At 44.3% G+C, this 20,408-nt stretch overlaps 1 protein-coding gene across 4 annotated transcripts in view; it reads right to left on the bottom strand.

Annotated features, from left to right (window-relative positions):
* Window positions 1-20,408, bottom strand: part of fbxo38 (F-box protein 38) — a 406,136-nt gene that overhangs the window by 130,685 nt on the left and 255,043 nt on the right. For all 4 annotated transcript variants that reach the window (XM_060927607.1, XM_060927608.1, XM_060927609.1 and 1 more), the window contains exons 10-14: window positions 9,117-9,259; window positions 4,380-4,554; window positions 4,169-4,294; window positions 3,418-3,588; window positions 2,855-3,337 (exon numbers count right to left, since the gene is read on the bottom strand). In XM_060927607.1, the coding sequence (XP_060783590.1) occupies window positions 2,855-3,337; window positions 3,418-3,588; window positions 4,169-4,294; window positions 4,380-4,554; window positions 9,117-9,259 (1,098 nt within the window). The remainder of the gene's footprint in view (window positions 1-2,854; window positions 3,338-3,417; window positions 3,589-4,168; window positions 4,295-4,379; window positions 4,555-9,116; window positions 9,260-20,408) is intronic.

Below are 20,408 nucleotides of genomic sequence, written 5' to 3'. Positions count from 1 at the left end.
CAGTGCACAGGGGAGTGTCTCCTCACGCCCCCAGCCTCACTCAGCTCGGTTTGGCTCGCTTCAGCCCCACTCCAAAACCGTGCGAGTTTTGGGTGCTAAGCAGGGCTGAAGCGAGCTGAGTCGTGCTGTTTTGAGGTAGTTGAAACGCGAGCCGTGTCGGGCTGAAGTGAGCTGAAGCGAGCTGAAGTGAGCTGAAAAAGGGTAGTGGAAAAGGGCCATAAGTTACCAGTATAAGATCATTTAATTTGCTGCAGAATATGATTGTCTCAGTTCATCTGATTATTTAATTAGCCTTTTTCATTTTATCAGTGAAAATGCATGCATGTACATGTATGTTGCACAAGTTATAATGCCTGTCCTGCTTTAATGACAGTCACGAGACTGTCAGTTCAATTCCATCCAATTCTCTACACAGCTTTGTTCTCTGGCTTTATTTCCTATGGTGGGGGCCTCCGTGGCCGACGTGTTGCTATCAGATTCACTTTTCGATGGTTCAAACTGATACAGTTCTACATGTATAGCAGTAGCATGTACACACACTCCAATTTCAGGACTATCACAGTCAGATGTATTACTATCTGAGGAATCTGAAGAATCTCCAATAAATCCGAACGAAGAGGCCACTGCAACCACACTCACCTGCCGAGTCTGGCTTTGGTCTATAGCACCGGTTCCCGCTGTGATGTCACCCACTCAGAGGTGGCTGGCTCAGCGGGGCAGCTCAAATGCCAACTTTGCGATCAATTTTAACTCTCAAAAATATATTTTTTATTCCCAATTATGCAGCATACAAGAGTCAAGGATGGAGACACTATCCACTCAGAAATGTATTTAAAAATAAAGGTTCTGCATATCTCCTTTAACCATAAAGAAAGCTGTCACTGTGGGACTCCCAACTCAGTTAAACTACTCCAAGTTAACCAAAACATCTACATTTCAGATTCAAAATCAGATGAGCACCCACTTGTTATGACCGGCTTGCTGGAGAGCATAAAAAAGAAGGGAAGTTCACACAATAACAGCTTTTAAAGAAACAAAAATGGTTTATTAAAGGTAACTCAGCAAAAGTAAACTAATGGTTAACTCAGGAATCAGTAGTAAGGCGAGGGTATCTTAAAAATAAGAAAGCTAATATATAACTTATATCAAAGACAAACCAAAACAAGAGCAGGGTGCCTGAGAGACACCAGCTTTCCAGAAGGGAGAGCCAGAGCCATTTTGGGTTTAATGACTTTTAAAGGTCATCAACAGGTGAAGCTCATCACCCAATGAGATGGGAGGAGACAGGCAATTAGGGAGCCTGAAAGGAGAAAGCAGAGGCAGGAAAACAACACACAACCTGCCCAAGGCCTATAGCTGTCACAGTAACTAAATATTAAGTGTTATTTACTTATAATACTCTGTTTCAATATGTTTGCTCATCTAAAATTGGGGGCTCTGCCACCAAAGTGCCATGCTCTAGATGTGAATATGAGGAAATGAAAAGTGAAATTCTGATCTATTGGCTTTTAGGCTACGTTCACACTGCAGGCTGAAGTGACTCAAATCCGATCTTTTCGCCCATATGTGACCTGTATCCGATCTTTTATTGACAATATGAACGACACAGATCCGATTTTTTCAAATCCGACCCAGGCCGTTTGGATATGTGGTCCTAATTCCGATTCCTATCCGCTCTTTTCATATGCGACTTCAGTCTGAACCGCCAGGTCGCATTCATCCGACTTACACATCATCAACAAGCCACAAACGTCACTATTCTGTGCTGAAGTAGGCGGCGGGTCTCTCAAAAAAAGTTACAACAACATGGCGCATAATCACAGGCGCAGATGGGGGGGGGGACGGGTGGGATTCGTCCCACGCAGATTTAAATTCACTTCGTTCGGTCCCCCCCACTTATAGGGAGGAAAAAACGTCTATGCTGTCTTTCTTTGCATAAGGCAAACCTCACGGAAAAATCAAAAGACTAATTACCATTCGGTTTATTGAGGTGCACAGCAGTGTATACATGGTTGCAACAACTCACATAAAACAAAACAAAGACTGATATTCGGTTGGTTGAGCTGCGCAGACTGCACAGGTTGCGAGCTCGAGCTTGGTTGCTATGGTAACCCACAAGTTTGACAGGCATATCGGGGTTGGGGTTGGTTTGCTGGCAGCTTTGTCCCCCCCCAGTTCAAAAAACGTATCTGCGCCCCTGCGCATGACATCAATGCGAGGGACGCTTCGGGCTGTGAAGGTTCTGAATCTTCTCAATGGAAGGACGCAGAGGTTAGGGAGCTGATTTCCATTTGGGGGGATGCAGCTATTCAAGCTAAATTGGATGGGTCATACCGCAACCGGGCGGTTTTACTTCCGTAAACACTGGCCATGCTCACTGCGTGTGACGTCGTCGTATCCTGCAATGCGCATGCGGAAAACTTTTAGGTCGCTTTTCGTTCATACTGAGGATCACATACAAGTCGCATATATTTGTTAATGTGAACGACCTCACAAAAAAATCGGATTTCACAAAAAAATCGGAATTGAGCATTAAGCCTTGCAGTGTGAACGTAGCGATAGTCATATTTTAATCTCAAACCCAAATGTAATCAGTGTACAGCAAAAACAAAAGAATTGGCTTTGCTTTTCCAATACTTTCAGAGGGGATGGAATAATACATGGATATAACAGAAGGTCAGTAACAACAATCTGGGTTGTTAGTCTATACTATGCATCATGCATCAAACACTTCTCAAGTTCAATTAATATTGAATAATTTAATTATAACAAACAGGAGACAAAATTAATGTCAACTCTCGTAGAGTTGGTATTATTAGTTTTAAAGTTGATCGTCTTATTCTATTGTTCTTACCTGAGTCAGGTGGTAGGGGGACAGAGCACAGTCTACTGCAAGCACGGGTCATTGGTCGACTGGAAAACATGTCTCTGGAAGTTGTATGAGACACCACTCCACCTTGGTGCCCTGTTGTGCTGGGTTCTACTTTAGTTCTCTGCTTGGGAACATGGTGGGATGATTGGCTTTCCTCTCCTCCTGACTGACTGAAAGTGGAATGAGTACTGCTCTCTGAGCCTAAGTGAGTCCTGCTACAACTGCAATGTGTCAGACTACCTTCATCCCTTCCTCCTCCATCTCTTGTTCTTCCAAGATTCCCCGATTCTACTCTCCAGTCAATGGAGCAGATACAAGCCCCATTATTTCTGTCTTGGCCACTATCCACTGCTGTTTCATTGGCTGCTTTTATATCTGCTTTGATCTGCTCACTGGTCACCTGGCAGCCTTTCTCATAGCTGGGATACTGCACCCCCCATCGGCGCAATGGAGTTTTCCCTTTGTCTGTCAAAACAGAGCAATATTTATTTGAGGGCAAGTTCTACATGGACATTCAATGAGGGCAGTGATAGCATATGCACTACCTCCTGTGGCTAGCTCTTCTGCATCATTTCTCTTCTCCTGCATGTCTGCCTTAGGGTACTGTTGATAGGCGCAAAATGCACCTTGGGGCTTGTCTGGAGCTTCATCATCACTGTCAGAGTCAGACACCACTACTGGAATTTTCTTAATCATGGGCTGCACTCCACTGGGCCCTACACAAGTATATCAGAAGTTAATTTACATATTTGTGACACAAATACACTACATGCCAAAAGTGTGGACACCTGACCATCACATCCATAGGGCCTTCCTCAAACTGTTACCACAAAGTCAGATGTGCACAGTTGGATATCTTTATATGCTGTAGCATTACACTTTCCCTTCACCGGAACCAAGAGACTTGGCCCAAATATGTTCCATCATGACAATGCCCCTGTGTACAAAGAATGGTCCATGAAGACAGGGTTGGACAATGTTGGAGTTGCCTGCACAAAGCCCTGACTTCAACTCCACTGAGCATCCTTGGGATGAACTGGAATGCCCCAGGCCTCCTTGCCCGACATCTATGCATGATGTTAACTAATGCTCTTGTGGCTCAGTGCCTGCAACCACTTTCAAAAAATCTAGTGTAAAGCTTTCCCAGAAGAGTGGAGGTAATTAACAGCAAAACAGATATAAATCTTAAATTGGCTGTTCACAAAGCACATATGGGTGTGACGATCAGGTGCCCACAAAATTCTGGCCATGTAGAGTAGGTCCCCCAAAAAGTAATGGTAATTTTCAGCTTCATACCTGCTTGTTCTTCATCTTGATCTTGTGCCTGACAGGACCCTTTAGACTCCTTCTCTGGACTAGCATCTGTTACCTGTGGCTCAACCTCAATATTCTCTACCATCAAGCCTTCAACATCATGGATCTCTACATGAAAAATGCACAACAGTTTAAGACTTTCCGTAACAGCAAGTTAGACTTTCATTTTTATAGTACCCAAGGTATAGCATACCCTCAACTCTGTGTGGTGCCATGTCAGCAGCATTGTCCTGATTATGTGGCTGAATATTGGCATCATTATTGTTCTGGTGATTATTATTGTTGTTCTGGTTAGGGTTCTGGTTACTGACCAGAGCAGAGGATACACCAATACCTGTGCCTGCACTCAGACCAACCCGAGCACAACCCTGCAGAAGACAAACAATCTGCGTCAGGATACTGTAATTATAGAGTAAATGACACCTTGGGTCCACATCAGGATGACTGAGACACCATGTTATAACTTCTGTAATTTACAATTTATAATAAATTATCCTGAATTTATTTATTGCTTTATTGCACTTCTTTGGATTTTTGTTTTAAATTTGGTAAGGATGAGGCTACTTTGATGACTGTGGCCTTTGTTCCTTTAACATTCAATCACACTGTGATCGCTCAAATTTTTGACTGTATTACTCAAATTCTCCTCTCACTGTAAAACTAATAATTCTGGTGGAGTTCCCCCCATCACATATTACAAAATTTCTTCTCTCTATGAACCTAATCAGTGAAATTAATTAATTACTGAATTTCCTCTCATGATCTGTTGCAAAATTCCTCACTTTTATGGGCCAGTGGGAAACCTGATGCCCCCCCCCCCCACACACACACAGGCAATAAAAAAGCCACTGTTTGGATTTAAATAAGCTTAAGCACTTAAAAAATACTTAAAAGCCTTTGATTGGATAATTACAGCAGTGATTAATAATAGCTTCTCATTTCTTCAACAGCCATGTCAGAAAATGTATCCCGTAGTGGGAAAATTTTTATTATGTTTCAGAAGGTTCAAATTATTGGCCTGCATCAAGCAAAGAAAACAAAATATGAAGATTGCTGAAATGACTGGAACTGGGTTAAGAACTGTCCAACATATTATTAAAACCTGGAAGGATGGTGGCGAGTTGTCAACTTTACAGAAGACAAGTGGTTGGGAAGAAAATCCTGACCGGAGATCACTTAAACACTTGGTGAAGCCGAAGTCTTTATAAAAAATAAATAAATAAATGGGGGGAAAAAACGTAGAACTGATAGCTGTTTTTAATAGTGAAAGTAAGTGCATTTCATCATGCAAAATGTGATCGGAATGGGACTGTGTGGCCATAAGAAAACCACTGGTTAGTGAAGCTAGTAAGAAGAAAAGGCATCAATTTGCTTGAGAGCATAAAGATTAGACTCTGAAGCAAGGGAACAGGTCATGTGATCTGATCAGTCCAAATCCACCCTACACTAGAGTGATGGGCATGTCCAGGTAAGAAGGGAAGCACATGAAGTGGTGCACCCATCCCATCATGCATAGTGGTCACTGTACAAGATTCTGGAGGCAGCATTATAATCTGGGGTTGCTTCAATTGGTCAGGTCTAGGCTTAGCAAATGTTATGTGGCAATAAAATGTCATAATAAAATAGTCAGCTGACTACCTGAATGCACTGAATGACCAGGTTATCCCATTAATGGAGGACATGGGTCCCTGATGGCATGGGCATATTCCATGACAACAATGCCAGAATTCTTCTGGCGCAAATTGTGAAAAAGAGTGGTTTGGGGAACCTAAAGAATCACTTTTTACAAATGAATTGACCACCACAGAGTCCTGACCTTAACCCCATGTAAAATCTTTGGGATTTGCTGGAGAAGACTTTATGGATTGGGTAGAGTTTCCCGTCATCAGTACAAGATCTCAGCAAAAAAGTTAATGAACACTGGATGAAAATAAATGTTGGGACACTGCATAAGGTTGTTAAAGCAATGACACAGTGAACAGACACTGTGACGGTTGCTCAAGGAAACAGCCACCCAAGAAGCACATCACATAGTGACACTTCAGCACCACTGTTCTGGACTGCCAAAAGCAGCATGGCCACAGAGCGGTGCCTGCTGATTGCACACAGCTAGAGTGGCTTAAGCAGCATACACAGGTTAGTTGGGTGTTCCATGAGCATTCCTCATTCCTGATTCCTCCCTCCTCTCCTTGCACAGGCCAACTCGCCTACACCAAGAACAATGAGGAAGACAATGAAGAAATCCGTGCTCTCATTGGCAATCACCTCTGATCCCACTTCATGCTACAGAATGACGAAAGACCCTGATGCAGCCAGCACCCACTTGCAACCCAGTGTTAGACTGACCCTAGCCCTCCGCCGCCTGCACCTGCTATACTTCTCTCACCCGTCACACTTCACCCACCTTTTCCTACATAAAAGACCACTTGATTCCTTCATTGAATCCTAAGTTTAGTGTCTGTGTTCCTGCTGCAGCTGCAAGTGCCACATTGGTGGATAATTTGGGCATGAGCACAACACCCCCATATGGAACCCCTCATTGCAGACCAGCCTCCAGCAGCAGGTGATGCAAGAGCTCCAAGTCACCACCCAGGAGCTGCTGCAGCAACGAGGCAAGGGCAATCCCCTCCCTGGCTGCCTTCTACATCCCTGCCAAGAGGGTCTTCATCTGTGATTCGTCAGTACCCCGATCACATCCCAGAGGGACAGCAGCATGCAATCAAGGAGGAAGTGGCTCAAATGCTGTGGGATGGGATCATTGAGGAGTCCACCAGCCCCTGGTCAAGCCCAATCATGGTAGTGCCCTAGCTCAATGGAAACCTGAGACTTTACAAGGACTTCAAGAAGCTCAATTCTGTCTCACATTTTGACAGCTATCCCCTGCCCAGGGTGGATGACTTGGTCGACTATCTCAGGAGGGCCTGCTTCATTTCCACCCTTGACCTCAACTGGTAGGAGGCTCTGACACAGCAAGCCTGGCCAAAGACTGCCTTCACCACCTCATCGGGCCACTGGCAGTAACAGGTCCTCCAATTTGACATCCATAGGTCACCAGCAACATTCCAGTGCCTCATAGACATCATGCTGTGCTCCCACCAAGACTTTGCAGCAGCCTACTTGGACATCATTATTATCCAGTCATGCACCTGGGCTGACCACCACCAACTCTCGGAAGTGCCTCACTGAAGCATAATACCTAGGTTATCGCCTTGGCCAGGAGCTCCTCAAATCACAAGAAAAGTTTGAAGCTGTCCAAAATTATCCCTGGCCCACCACCAAGCAACAGGTATGTGCATTCTTGGGGCTGGCCAGATATTACTGCACGTTCATACCAACTTCTCTGCCTCTCCCCTCTCTAGCCTGACCAGGAAAGGAGAACCAGCCAAGGTGCAATGGACCAGTAAATCAGAGCAGGTATTCCATGCCCTGAAGAAGGCCCTCACCACTGCCCTGTTCTCTGAATCACAGACTTTGACCATTCATCATCCAGACGCTTCAGAGACATGCCTGGGTGCCATGCTCTCTCAGGTAATAGAGGATGAAGAGCATCCCATGCTGTGCATCAACCACAAACTGTCCCCTGCAGAGAACTACATGGCTGTGGAGACAGAAGCCTTGGCCATCAAATGGGTGATCATGGAGCTCGTGTAGTAGCTGTCTGATCATCACTTTACATCAGTCACTGACAATACCCCACTTCAGTGGATGGCCACGGCCAAAGACATCAACACTCATGTTACTTGGTGGTTTCTGTAATGCCAAGACTTCTCTTTCCAGGTCCAACACAGAGCTAGAACCCAACACAGGAATGTCAATGGCCTTTCTATGCACAACATCCTCTGTGCTGAGCCTGTGAAGAAGGTAGGTTTGGAGCTGGGGGGGTGGGTGGGTAATGTGACAATGGTCCAAGGAAACAAGCAGAGCATCACTCCTCACTTCACCAGTCTCATGGTGCTGAAGAGACAGTGACATTTTAGCAACTTTGTTTTGGACATGCCGAAAGTAGCATAGCTACAGGGCAGAGCTCACTATTTACACACAACTGAAGTGGCTTAAGTGGCACCTCAATACACCCTCCTTGAAAAGCCAGGGGAGTATGAAGAGGCACTGCCACATACATAGGTTAGCTGGGTGTTCCCTACACAGATCACCTTGCTGATGCCAAGGACAAAGAGGAAGTCAACTGAGAAATCAGTGCTCTCATCAGCAATCGTTTCCACTCCAGCTTCATGCTATAGAGTGAAGAAAGACCCTAATATAACCAGCATCCGCCTGCGACCCAGCGCTTGGCCGACCCTGGTCCTCCACCACCTTCTCCCGCTTCCCTCATCCCTTGCACTTCACCTACATTTTCCTAAATAAAATAATTGATTCCTCCACTGAATCCTGGGTTGGATGGGTTCAAACAAAAGGTGTCATGTTCTAACACATCTAGATGTAAACATCAGGAAATGAAAGCTGTAATTCTGATCCATCATCTCATTCATCTTTTGAACTCAAACCCAAATGTCTTCAGCATATGGCAAACAAAATTACTTGCCTTGCTCTTGGAATACTTTTGGAGGGGACGGTATGTTTACAATTTTTAACAAGTATTGTAGGAAGATTCAGTAGATGTAGGAAGATGTAGTAACATCTCTTGATATTTTCACAAAGCACAGTTTGCAGTCTGTTTTGCTTTAATTTGATACCCCTAGATAACTGTCATTTCCAACTGTCTATTTAATAACAAGATAACATGCACTAGGCTTATGTCATATAGCATCAAGGTAGTATTGGACCACTTTTACGAGTTTGAGTAAATGAGCAAGGCACTGGACTGATAATACCAGTATGAGTTTATTTGCATGAGTTAAACTTTTGCAGTTCAGGGATATGTGTAATAACTCATGTACATGTTATACATGTACAAGAAAAAGGCCACACTCACCTTTGGGGGTTCACGGAACATCTGGTCTAGGGAGATGAATTCCAGATTGGGCAGCATTTCAACACACTGGCTAAAGGACTCGAGCTTAATGGCATGACAGCGTACTAGTGTAAGATCCAGCAATCTGCTCCAGCGAGAGTGATCTAATGGAAAACCGATGTATGAATCATTCAATCAGCATGCACAAATAAGGTACTTAGAACACAGCATTAATGTTCAAATACTATTGTTAAAGTACAGCATGAAAAATTATGGCAGAGATAAACCCTGTGGTTAGGACACATGCCATTTGTCCAAAAGCTGGACAATTATGGACAACTATCACCCATATGTGCTTTGTGACCATAGCAAGGGAAACTGTAATGCTACCATATTTAATGACATTCTATACAACTGTGTGCTTCCAACTGTGTGGCAACATTTTGGGGAAGGGCGACATATGGGTGTGATGGTCAGTTGTCCACAAACTTTTGGACATAGTGTATATACATACAGTTATGTGAAAAAATAAGTGCATTCCATGGAAATTGTAGACTTTTCTCAACATATACAGTGCCTACAGATAAAGGTGATGTACTTGAAGAAAACAACAAGGAAAATTCTCTGTCAATCATTTATTCAACATATCAATGAATATAATACTCTTCTGTGGAGAAAATAAGTACACCTTTGGCTTCAGAAATAACATAAATCTTGTCTTATAGGCATTTTGCATAATTGTCCACCAGTCTCTGACATCAGTTTGCTGAAAGGTTTGACCACTCTTCCATGCAAAATTCCTTCAGTTGCAAGATGTCTGAGGGTTTTCTTGCATGTACTGCCCTTTTCAAATCTGCCCACATCATCTCAATGGGGTTCAAATCTGGCTTTGTCTAGGTCATTCCATAATCCTCCATTTCTTCTTTTTGAGCCATTCCTTGGTGGATTTGCTAGTGTGCTCAGGATCATTATCTTGTTGAAAAGGTCCACCTCTGGTTCAACTTCAACTTTTGAAGAGATGGTCTCACATTATCTTCAAGCACTCCGATGGGATTCATACTGCAATTCAATGAATGCAAGCTACCCAGTCCCTGAGGCAGCAAGGCAACCCCAAACCATAACATTTCCACCACCATGCTTCACCGTTTGTATGCGATTCTTCTCTTGAAAAGCCATCTTTGGTCTGCACCACACATTTGATTCGTCTGTCCAGAGCACATTATTCCAAAAGGCCTATTCTTGGTCTATAAATGTTGATTGGCAAACTGTAGTCTTGCTTTAATGTTCTTTTTGGACAGTAAAGGGTTTTTCCTGGCACACCTCCCATGCAGGTCAAATTTGTCCAATCTCTTTCTGATTGTAGATGTATGCACTTTCACACGAACAGTTGCAAGAGTCACCTGCAGACCCCACTGATATAATTTTGGGGTTCTTAGAGACTTCTTTTAGCATCAAATGATCTGCTCTTGGGCTGAATTTGCTGTAGATGATGATCCTTACAGTGGAATGATTTATTTCTAATAATTTAGAGATCCTTTTAAATCCCTTGCCAGATTCATAGGCAACTGCAGCCTTTTTTTTTCTCTCAGGTCCTTAGAAAGCTCTTTAGATCTTGGCATGATACCACACGCTAATTGTACTAATTACTCATAGATACTAATTGTATGGACTTGAAAGTGTGATAAAGTGTACTTACTTATTCCAGGGTGCCCTTACTTATTTTTGACTGATTTAAAAAAATTACATTTTGAAAATGACTACAAAATGTCAGTTTTGTGTGGTTTGTTGGAGTACATCACCTTTATCTGTAGACATTGTATCAAAGAGTGAAATGTTTGCTCGTTTAAATATGTTGAGAAAAGTCTACGGTTTCTTATTTTTTCACGACTGTATGCGTGAGCAAAAATGGAACACATCCATCAGAAACAACATTATTCCAATGGATTTTCTTCACAATAAATTAATAAACAGTAATGGATATTAGTAAGATAAAAGCATTCCTTTAATGCCGTATGCTCAGACCTGCTCTCAAATAAAAAAAAAAAAATTTAAATGAAATTTTAAATGTAAGGCTCAAATAGATTTTGCTGCCAAAGTTGATGTGAAGGATGTTAGATAAAATACCAAAGTTTTGAGGCAGGAAACTTTAATACAAGATAAATTAAAAACTTTATTTATTAAAAAAAAAAACCATTTGATGAATCACCCATTATGATAGCAAACAGGTTTATTCTTAACGTGTGCACTCTAATAGCATATTTACAATACCAGTCAAAAGTTTGGTCATAGTAATGAGTAAGCATGGCCAAAGTTTTGACTGGTACTGGATGTGGTGACCCAGAACATTTAATATTTGGTTGCATATCCCTTGCTTGCAAAAACTGCATCAAGCCAGCAACCCATCTGTTGCATTCTTCTATTGTGATGCTCCTCCAGGTTTGTACTGCAACTTTTCAGCTGTTGCTTTGGGGACTTTCCCCCTTCAGTTGTCTATTCAGGAACAGAGGTGGGTAGTAACGTGCTCCATTTACTCTGTTACATTTACTTGAGTAACTTTTTGGATGAATTGTACTTATAAGAGTAGTTTTAATGCAGCATACTTTTTACTTTTACTTGAGTATATTTGTGAAGAAGAAGCGGTACTTTTACTCCGTTACATTGGGCTATATTCTGCTCATTACTTGCTACTTTATTTTTATTGATCCGTGCGATGCGTGGTCTGTTTGTTTAGGTTTTGTCGAGACTTCCAGCAGAGGCTCTGTCACATGACAGCATCTCACCGATCAAATGTAGCAGCCAGAGCCATAGTGGGAGGAGCTATGGTTTAACTCCGTTTCGCCAATCAAACAGAGCCAAGCCGCCGCGCGCACCCACACACAAAATTCCCGCAGCAAGACCAGTCCAGGTGGAAAAGAGCACGGAAGCAGAAGAAAAATGGCAGAGACAACGGCCAGCGTTTCTCATCGAGCTGAAGAGGCACACCCCTGGCCACACATACAAACCATGTTCACTCTCCAAACAACAAAAAATAATAGTTACTGTATGTTACGCGGTGTCACATGTGTCTCCCCAAACCAGTGGACGTTTCAGTTTATAAAAACTCAATGTCGAATTTGAGGAAACACATTGTGGTAAGTAGGCTATGTGCTTTTGGCTGTCTTCGTAGGCAGACGTTAGCCCTGTTGTAACATCATAAATAACTGTAAAATACATCGTTTTGTGGAAATGTATTGACGCACTGTGGCCTCAGACGGCAACACACACACACACACACACACACACACACACACACACACACACCAGAGAACCAAGAAATAAAACTACAAAAAATCTTCCTAATAATCACTTTTTATTGATGTGAAACCAAAAAATGCTCATGAAAATAAGGTTGCTCACCTAATGTCAGCTCCTCAATAGCGTTACAGTTGTACACAGCTCTGGTCAAAAACTGGGAATGGAAGACTGGTGAAAACTTACTAAATAACAAAATGCGTAACATATCGTTTGTGAAATCTCCATTTTTCAAGCTACTGTATTTGTTGTGGATTAGAGGGACTTGTGAAGACTTTAGGTGTTTTTTTTCTGTGAGATTTGTTTTATTATTTGTCTACAAGTGCTTGTTCACAAAAGGAAGGGCATTAGCTTGTTAGCTTGACCGCTTGCTAGCAATCCCCACCACCACCCAGCCAAGCTGGGCACTGGCAGCTAGTTAGCAACCTTTTTGCTTGTTACTTCCACTTGCTAACTCCTCTGTGAGATGGATCCAGTAAACAACTTTTTGGGAGATGAAAGGATTAACATCGTTGATCACATCTTACAGGATTATTTCCAGTCTTTTTCGTATGAGGAGATATTACGTGTGATGTTCAGCTGCTTTTAAGGCTGAACAGTCACTTCACGGAGTGAACATGCACGCACACACATGCACACACACACAGTGTTATGGTTTATGTGCGGACTGCCTTTTTCTTCTTTTTCTTTGTAACCTCTACCCATCGTTTTGTTAATATGTTACTTTGTAAAGATTTAATTAATTATTTAATTTATTATTGTTTTCACCTGTTCACGGCTAAAAGGTCACAGCTTCACAGTGCAAAATTGAGAGCCAGCTGCTGTTAAAGCTGAACAGTCACTTCATGGAGTGAACATGCGCGCGCGCACAGTTATGGTTTATGTGCAGACTGCCTTGAGCTTCTTGTTATTGTTAATACACAGAACTACACACACACAGTTTGTGTGTGTGAAATATATATGAAATCTCTGCCTGTTATGACATCCTGATCAATAAACAAAGAAGTTACTCAGCAGTTACTCAGTACTTGAGTAGTTTTTTCACTTCGTACTTTTTACTCTTACTCAAGTAATTAATTGGACGACTACTTTTTACTTTTACTTGAGTAATATTATTCTAAAGTAACAATACTCTTACTTGAGTACAATTTTTGGCTACTCTACCCACCTCTGTAAGTCAAATGCATGCTCAATTTAGTTAAAGTTTGGGGATTAACATGGCCAGTCTAAAACTTTCCAACCCCAGGTGAAGTCCTTTGTTGTGCTTTCAGTGAGGCACTTTGGTAGAGATTAGAACTTTAATGACTATGTATTTCTTTGCAAATTCCAATCTGGCCTTCTGAGCCTTACTGCATTCTTACTCAAGAGTGGTTTGGCCTCTATATTTCTGCTGTTGAAGTCTTCTTCAAATGATGCATTGTGGTACCATCACCCCTGCCCTGTGAAGATTGTTGGTGGTGTGTCTGTTTTTGGATTTTTCTTCACAGCTCTCACAATGTTTGTCATCAACTGCTGTTGTTTTATAAGTGTTATTTACCTTACTTTACCTGAAGACAAGTAATTTACTTCGTTTGACCATTTTTGCTCATCTAAAAATTGGGTGGTCTGCCATCAAAGGTGTCATATTTTAAGCTGTTTAACACATCTAGATGTATAGGTCAAGAAATGAAAGCTGAAATTCTGATATCTTGTCTCATATTCATCTTTTGATCTCAAAACCAAATATCTTCAGTCCATAGCAAAAAGAAAAGGTCTTGCCATTTCAATAATTTTGGAGGGGATTATATACTGCTGTAGCTGCCTTATTGTTGCAGGCATTGGGCAGTTTTACCCTGATGACGAGGTGATTCAATTTTTTAGGCAAATGGTCTAGTTCCAAGATAGGACTGCCCAGGTGCAGTATGGTACCAAGATGAGGTATGATATGAATAAAACAAGGCAGTCAAACAAATGAGACCCAAATAAGTCTTAGCCCCAAGGACCTCATTATGGTATTCACAAACTATCTGTGACATGTCAAGAAGTTCTCAGGAAAGAACTAGTAAAGTAATAGAGGTGAACTCAATGCTATTGCCAAAAGCAGAAGAGCTAGCTTCCTCAGAATAATTCAAGACACACTTCTACATACCTATTTTAAGGTGAGAAAGAACTGGACTGTTGTTCAGTGGTCCAAAGTCCTCTTTTCAGATGAAAGTAAATTTTGCATTTCATTTGGATATCAAGGTTCTAGGGTTTGGAGGAAGAGTGGAGAGGCACACAATCCAAAGTGTTTGAAGTCCAGTGTGAAGTTTCTGCAGTCTGTAATCATTTCGGGTGCCATGTCATCTGCCAGTGTCAGCCCACTGTGTTTTATCAAGCCCAAAGTCAATGCAGCCATCTACTAGGAGACTTTAGAGCACATTATGCTTCCATCTGCTGATAAGCTTGATGAAGATGCCAATTTCCTTTTCCAGGAGGACTTGGCACCTGCCCACAGTGCCAAAACTACTATCATGGTCAGCAAACCATTTGATATTACAATGCTTGAGTGGCCAGCCAACTCGCCTGACCTGAACCCCGTAGATCTGTACTTCCAAAGTTTCACCAGAATGTCTCCTGCACCTGTCATTTGCGCCTATGCACCAAATGGTAGTTCAGAGTACCCAGCTTTCTTGGAGTCCTTGAGTGGGGTGCTAGACAGTGCACCACGTGGGGACTCCACTATTTTACTGGGGGACTTCAACACTCACATGGGCAATGACAGTGAGACCTGGAGGGGGGTGATTGGGAGGAACGGCCTGCCCGATCTGAACCCGAGCGGTGTTCAGTTGTTGGACTTCTGTGCCATGCACGGTTTGGCCATAACGAACACCATGTTCGAGCATAAGGGTGCCCATAAGTGCACGTGGCACGAGGACACCCTAGGCCGTAGATCGAGGACTTACTTTGTAGTCGTTTCATCTGATCTACAACCACGTCTTGGACACTCAGGTGAAGAGAGGAGCAGAGCTGTCAACTGATCACTACCTGGTGGTGAGCTGGATCAGATGGCAGGGGAGGAGGCCGGAAAGACCTGGTAGGCCCAAACATGTAGTGAGGGTATGCTGGGAACATCTGGGAGAGGCTCCCATCCGTTGGATCTTCAACTGCATACTGGGGGAGGATGGGGACATTGAGTCAGAGTGGACCATGTTCCGCACCTCCATTACTGAGGTGGCTGTGCAGAGTTGCAGCTGCAAGGTTGTTGGTGCCTGTTATGGCGGTAATCCCCAAACCTGGTGGAGGACACCTGAGGTGAGGGGAGCCGTCAGGCTGAAGGAGTCCTATCGGGCTTGGTTAGCCTATGGGTCTCCAGAGGCAGCTGACAGATACCGACAGGCAAAGCGGAACGCGGCTCAGGCAGTCACTGGAGCAAAAACTCGGGTGTGGGAAAAGTTCGGTGAGGCCATGGAAAGTGACTTTCGGTCGGCCTCGAAGAGATTCTGGCAAACTGTCCGGCAGCTCAGGAAGGGGAAGCAGTGCTCTGTCCCAACTATTTACAGTGGGGATGAAGTGCTGTTGACCTCAACTGAGGACATCGTCCGACAATGGAAGGAATACTTTGAGGATCTTCTCAATCCCACTTTCATGTTGTCTGAGGAGGATGCAGAGTCTGAGGGTGCTTGGGAGGACTCGCCCATCACAGAGGCTGAAGTTGCCAAGGTGGTTAAAAAGCTCCTCGGTGGCCGAGCTCCGGGGGTGGATGAGATTTGTTCTGAGTTCCTGAAGGCACTGGATGTTGTTGGGCTGTCTTGGCTGACACGCCTCTTCAACATTGTGTGGAGGTCAGGGACAGTGCCTCTGGATTGGCAGACTAGGATGGTGGTCCCCATTTTTAAAAAGGGGGACCAGAGACTGTGTTCCAACTATAGGGGGAACACACGTCTCATCCTCCCTGGGAAAGCCTGTGCTGGGGTACTGAAGAGTCCAGCCGATAGTTGAACCTCGGATTCAGGAGGAACAATGCGATTTTCGTCCTGGTCGTGGAACACTGGACCAGCTCTTTACCCTTGCAAGGGTACTGGAGGGTGCATGGGAATTTGCCCAACTGGTCTACATGTGTTTTGTGGACCTGGAGAAGGCTTATGACCATGTCCCTCATGGTGCCCTGTGGGGGATGCTTCAGGAGTATGGGGTCCAGGGCCAGTACTGCGGGCCATTCGGACCCTGTATGACTGGAGCAGCAGTTCGGTTCGCATTGCTGGCAGTAAGTCAGACTCATTCCCAGTGCATGTGGGATTCCGCCAGGGCTGCCCTTTGTTGCTGGTTCTGTTCATAACTTTTAATAGACAGAATTTCTAGGTGCAGCCAAGGGGCAGAGGGTGCCTGGTTTGGTGGCAGCAGGATCACATCTCTGCTTTTTGCAGATGATGTGGTCCTGTTAGTTTCATCAATCTGTGACTAACAGCATGCGCTGGGATGGTTTGCAGCAGAGAGAGAAGTGGTTGGGATGAGGATCAGCACCTCCAATCTGTGGCCATGGCGCTCAGCCGGAAACGGGTGGAGTGCCTATTCCGGGTCAGGGGGGAGTTGCTACCTAAAGTGGAGGAGTTTAAGTATCTCAGGGTTTTGTTCACAAGTGAGGGTAAGGGGGAGCAGGAGTTGGACAGATGGATCGGGGCAGTGCCAGCAGTGATGCGGACGCTAAACTGGTCTGTTGTGGTAAACAGAGCTGAGCCAAAAGGCAAAGCTCTCAATTTACTGGTCTATCTACGTTCCCACTCTCACCTATGATCACAAGCTATGGGTAGTGACCGAAAGAATGAGATCGCGGATACAAGCATTAGAAATGAGTTTTCTCCGCAGGGTGGCTGGGCTCTCCCTTAGAGACAGGGTGAGAAGCTTGGTCATTCGGGAGAGAGGGAGAGAGAGAGAGACTCAGAGTAGAACCACTGCTCCTCCACATCGAAAGGAGTCAGTTGAGGTGGTTCGGGCACCTTGTTAGGATGCCCCCTGGACGCCTCCCAAGGGAGGTTTTCTGGGCATGCCCCACTGGGAGGAGACCCCAAGGTAGACCCAGGACACGCTGAAGAGATTACATCTTTCGACTGGCCTGGGAACACCTCAGTATTCCCCTGGAAGAGCTGGTGGAGGTAGCCAGGGAGAGGGAAGTCTAGGCTGCTCTGCTTAGGCTGCTACCCCCGTGACCCAGATAAGCGGTAGAAGATGGACGGTCTCCTGCACCACAAGGGGACAAAAAACTTTGTATCACATTTATACCAATGTGGCTGATGCTTACAAATTCACACCCTTCCCCCAACTCAGACAGTCTGATCATTTCTCTTTGTTCCAGCTCCCCAAGTCCACCCCAGTGATCAAATGTGTGAAACCCACAATGAGGACAATCAAGGTCTCGTTTGAGGGTGCCGAATCCATTCTCCAGTAACAATTCCAGCACAGAGCCTGGAATGTGTTTGCTGCCCAAGCCACCACAGACTCTCTGATTAACATTGACACCAACACCAACTCTGTCCTGGACCATATTAGCAAGTTTGTAGACAGAGTGACAGCATACAAGGAAATAAAAACTTTTCCTAATCAGAAGCCCTGGATGGACAGGCAAGTTCGCCTCCTGCTCAAAGCAAGAGACGCAGCCTTAAAGTCTGGAGACCATGAAGCTTACTGCTCAGCCAGGGCCAACCTGAGAAGAGGAATCTTCCAGGCTAAATACAACTACAAACAGAGTTGAGGACCACTCCAATTCCTCTGATACCCAGCACATGTGGCAAGGGTTACAGACCATCACTGACATCAAACCACCCAGCATTATACCACCAAACAGCTTGGCCTCCCTCCCTGATGAGCTCAATTACTTCTCACTTTGATCAGGGAAATAAGGAGGTTATCATCAAGGCAGAACAGTACCCTGATGAGCAGCCTCTCACTTTCTCCACCTCAAAGCTTTGCTCTACTCTGAGCAGTGTGAATGTATGGAAGGCAGCTGGTCCTGATGGAATATTTGGACGTGTGCTGAGAGCTTGTGCAGAACAGTTGGCCAGGGTCTTTATGGACATTTTCAACCTGTCCCTGGACCAGGCAGTTGTCCCCACCACCTTCAAGATTGCCTCCATTGTGCCAGTGCACTCCACTGCCACAGCCCTCAATTACTTCCATCCTGTCACACTCACCCCCATCATTGCTAAGTGCTTCGAGAAGCTGGTTCTGTCACATTTGAAATCCTGTTTACCTGCCACAATGGACCCATGTCAGTTTGCTTACTGCCACAACAGGTCAGAGGATGCCATCTCCATGGCACTCCACTCTGTTCTGACCCACCTGGAATGCCACAACTCATCCATCAGAATGTTGTTCATTGATCTTAGTGCAGTATTTAACACTGTGATCCCCTCCAAGCTGATCTCCAAGTTTAGCCAGCTTGGTATTAGCACATCCCTTTGCAACTGGACTCTGGACTTTCTGACTAACAGACCCCAGTCTGTTAAGTTAGACAATCTCTCCTCCACCACTATAACCTTGAACACCAGCATGCCACAAGACTGTGTGCTGAGCCCTCTTCAGTTCTCTTTGTTCACCCACGACTGCATCCCTTTCCATAGCTATCACAGCATAATCAATTTCGCCGATGACACCACAGTGGTGGGTTGGATCAGAAGTGATGAGTCAGCCTACAGGGATAAGGTTCAGCATCTGGTTGCATGATGGGCCAATAACAACCTGGTGCTTAACACAAAAGAGATTATCATGGACTTCAGGCGCCATGCACACACTCCTAAAGAGCCACGCACACATTCCTCATCAACGGAGCTGTTGTAGAGTGTGTGTCAAGCTGCAAGTTCCTTGGTGTCTACAGTACATCTCCAATGATCTCACCTAGTCCCTAAACTCCACTTCTCCATTCTGTTTTTAAAAAATTAAATAAATAAATAAATTTTTAAAAAGGCGCAACAGCATCTTTACTTTCTATGGAACCTGAAGAAAGCTCACCTTTGTCCCAAAATACTGGTGGACTTCTACTGTACCATTGAGAGCATACTCATAAACTACATCTCAGTATGGTATGGTAACTGCTCTGTATCAGACTATAAAACACTCCAGTGGGTGGTGAAAACTGCCCAATGGATTACTGGCACTCAGTTCCCTTCCACTGAGAGCATTTATCACAAGCAATTATTAGACAGAGTAACATCATTAAGAATGCCACCCACCCGCACTATGCACGTTTCTCCCTCCTCCCATCTGGCAGTTGTTACCACAGCCTTCATTCCCGCACCAGCAGGTTCAGGTACAGCTTCTTCCCTGAGGCTGTAACCATTATGAATTGCACACCACCACTCTGCTAACTTCACTGCACTCATCCTGCACTGTTCAATACTTTAACTTGCCATTTGGCCTATTAATCTCATCTCATCTCATTATCTCTAGCCGCTTTATCCTGTTCTACAGGGTCGCAGGCAAGCTGGAGCCTATCCCAGCTGACTACGGGCGAAAGGCGGGGTACACCCTGGACAAGTCGCCAGGTCATCACAGGGCTGACACATAGACACAGACAACCATTCACACTCACATTCACACCTACGGTCAATTTAGAGTCACCAGTTAACCAAACCTGCATGTCTTTGGACTGCGGGGGAAACCGGAGCACCCGGAGGAAACCCACGCGGACACGGGGAGAACATGCAAACTCCGCACAGAAAGGCCCTTGCCGGCCACGGGGCTTAAACCCGGACCTTCTTGCTGTGAGGCGATAGCACTAACCACTACACCACCGTGCCGCCCTGGCCTATTAATTTCTTGCACAAAATGGACCACTTAAATTGTTGCAAAACAATGTCACTTATGCAATATTACTGTACGTATAAACTGTACGTCTTCATACTGCTGCACACACTGCCACTTTATTGTACATATAAACATCTGTACATATAGGTTAATTACTGCTGACTGTACATATAACCTTACATACTCTAATTCTGTCCATTTCCCATCTGTAAATATGCATTTAAATATTTACAGACATATCTGTATATTGCCACTGTTCATCAT

This window comes from Neoarius graeffei, chromosome 8 (genome assembly GCF_027579695.1).
Source record: "Neoarius graeffei isolate fNeoGra1 chromosome 8, fNeoGra1.pri, whole genome shotgun sequence".
Classification (NCBI taxonomy): domain Eukaryota; kingdom Metazoa; phylum Chordata; class Actinopteri; order Siluriformes; family Ariidae; genus Neoarius; species Neoarius graeffei.
Note: the sequence above shows the minus strand (reverse complement) of the source record. Positions and strands in the feature narration are given on the sequence as shown.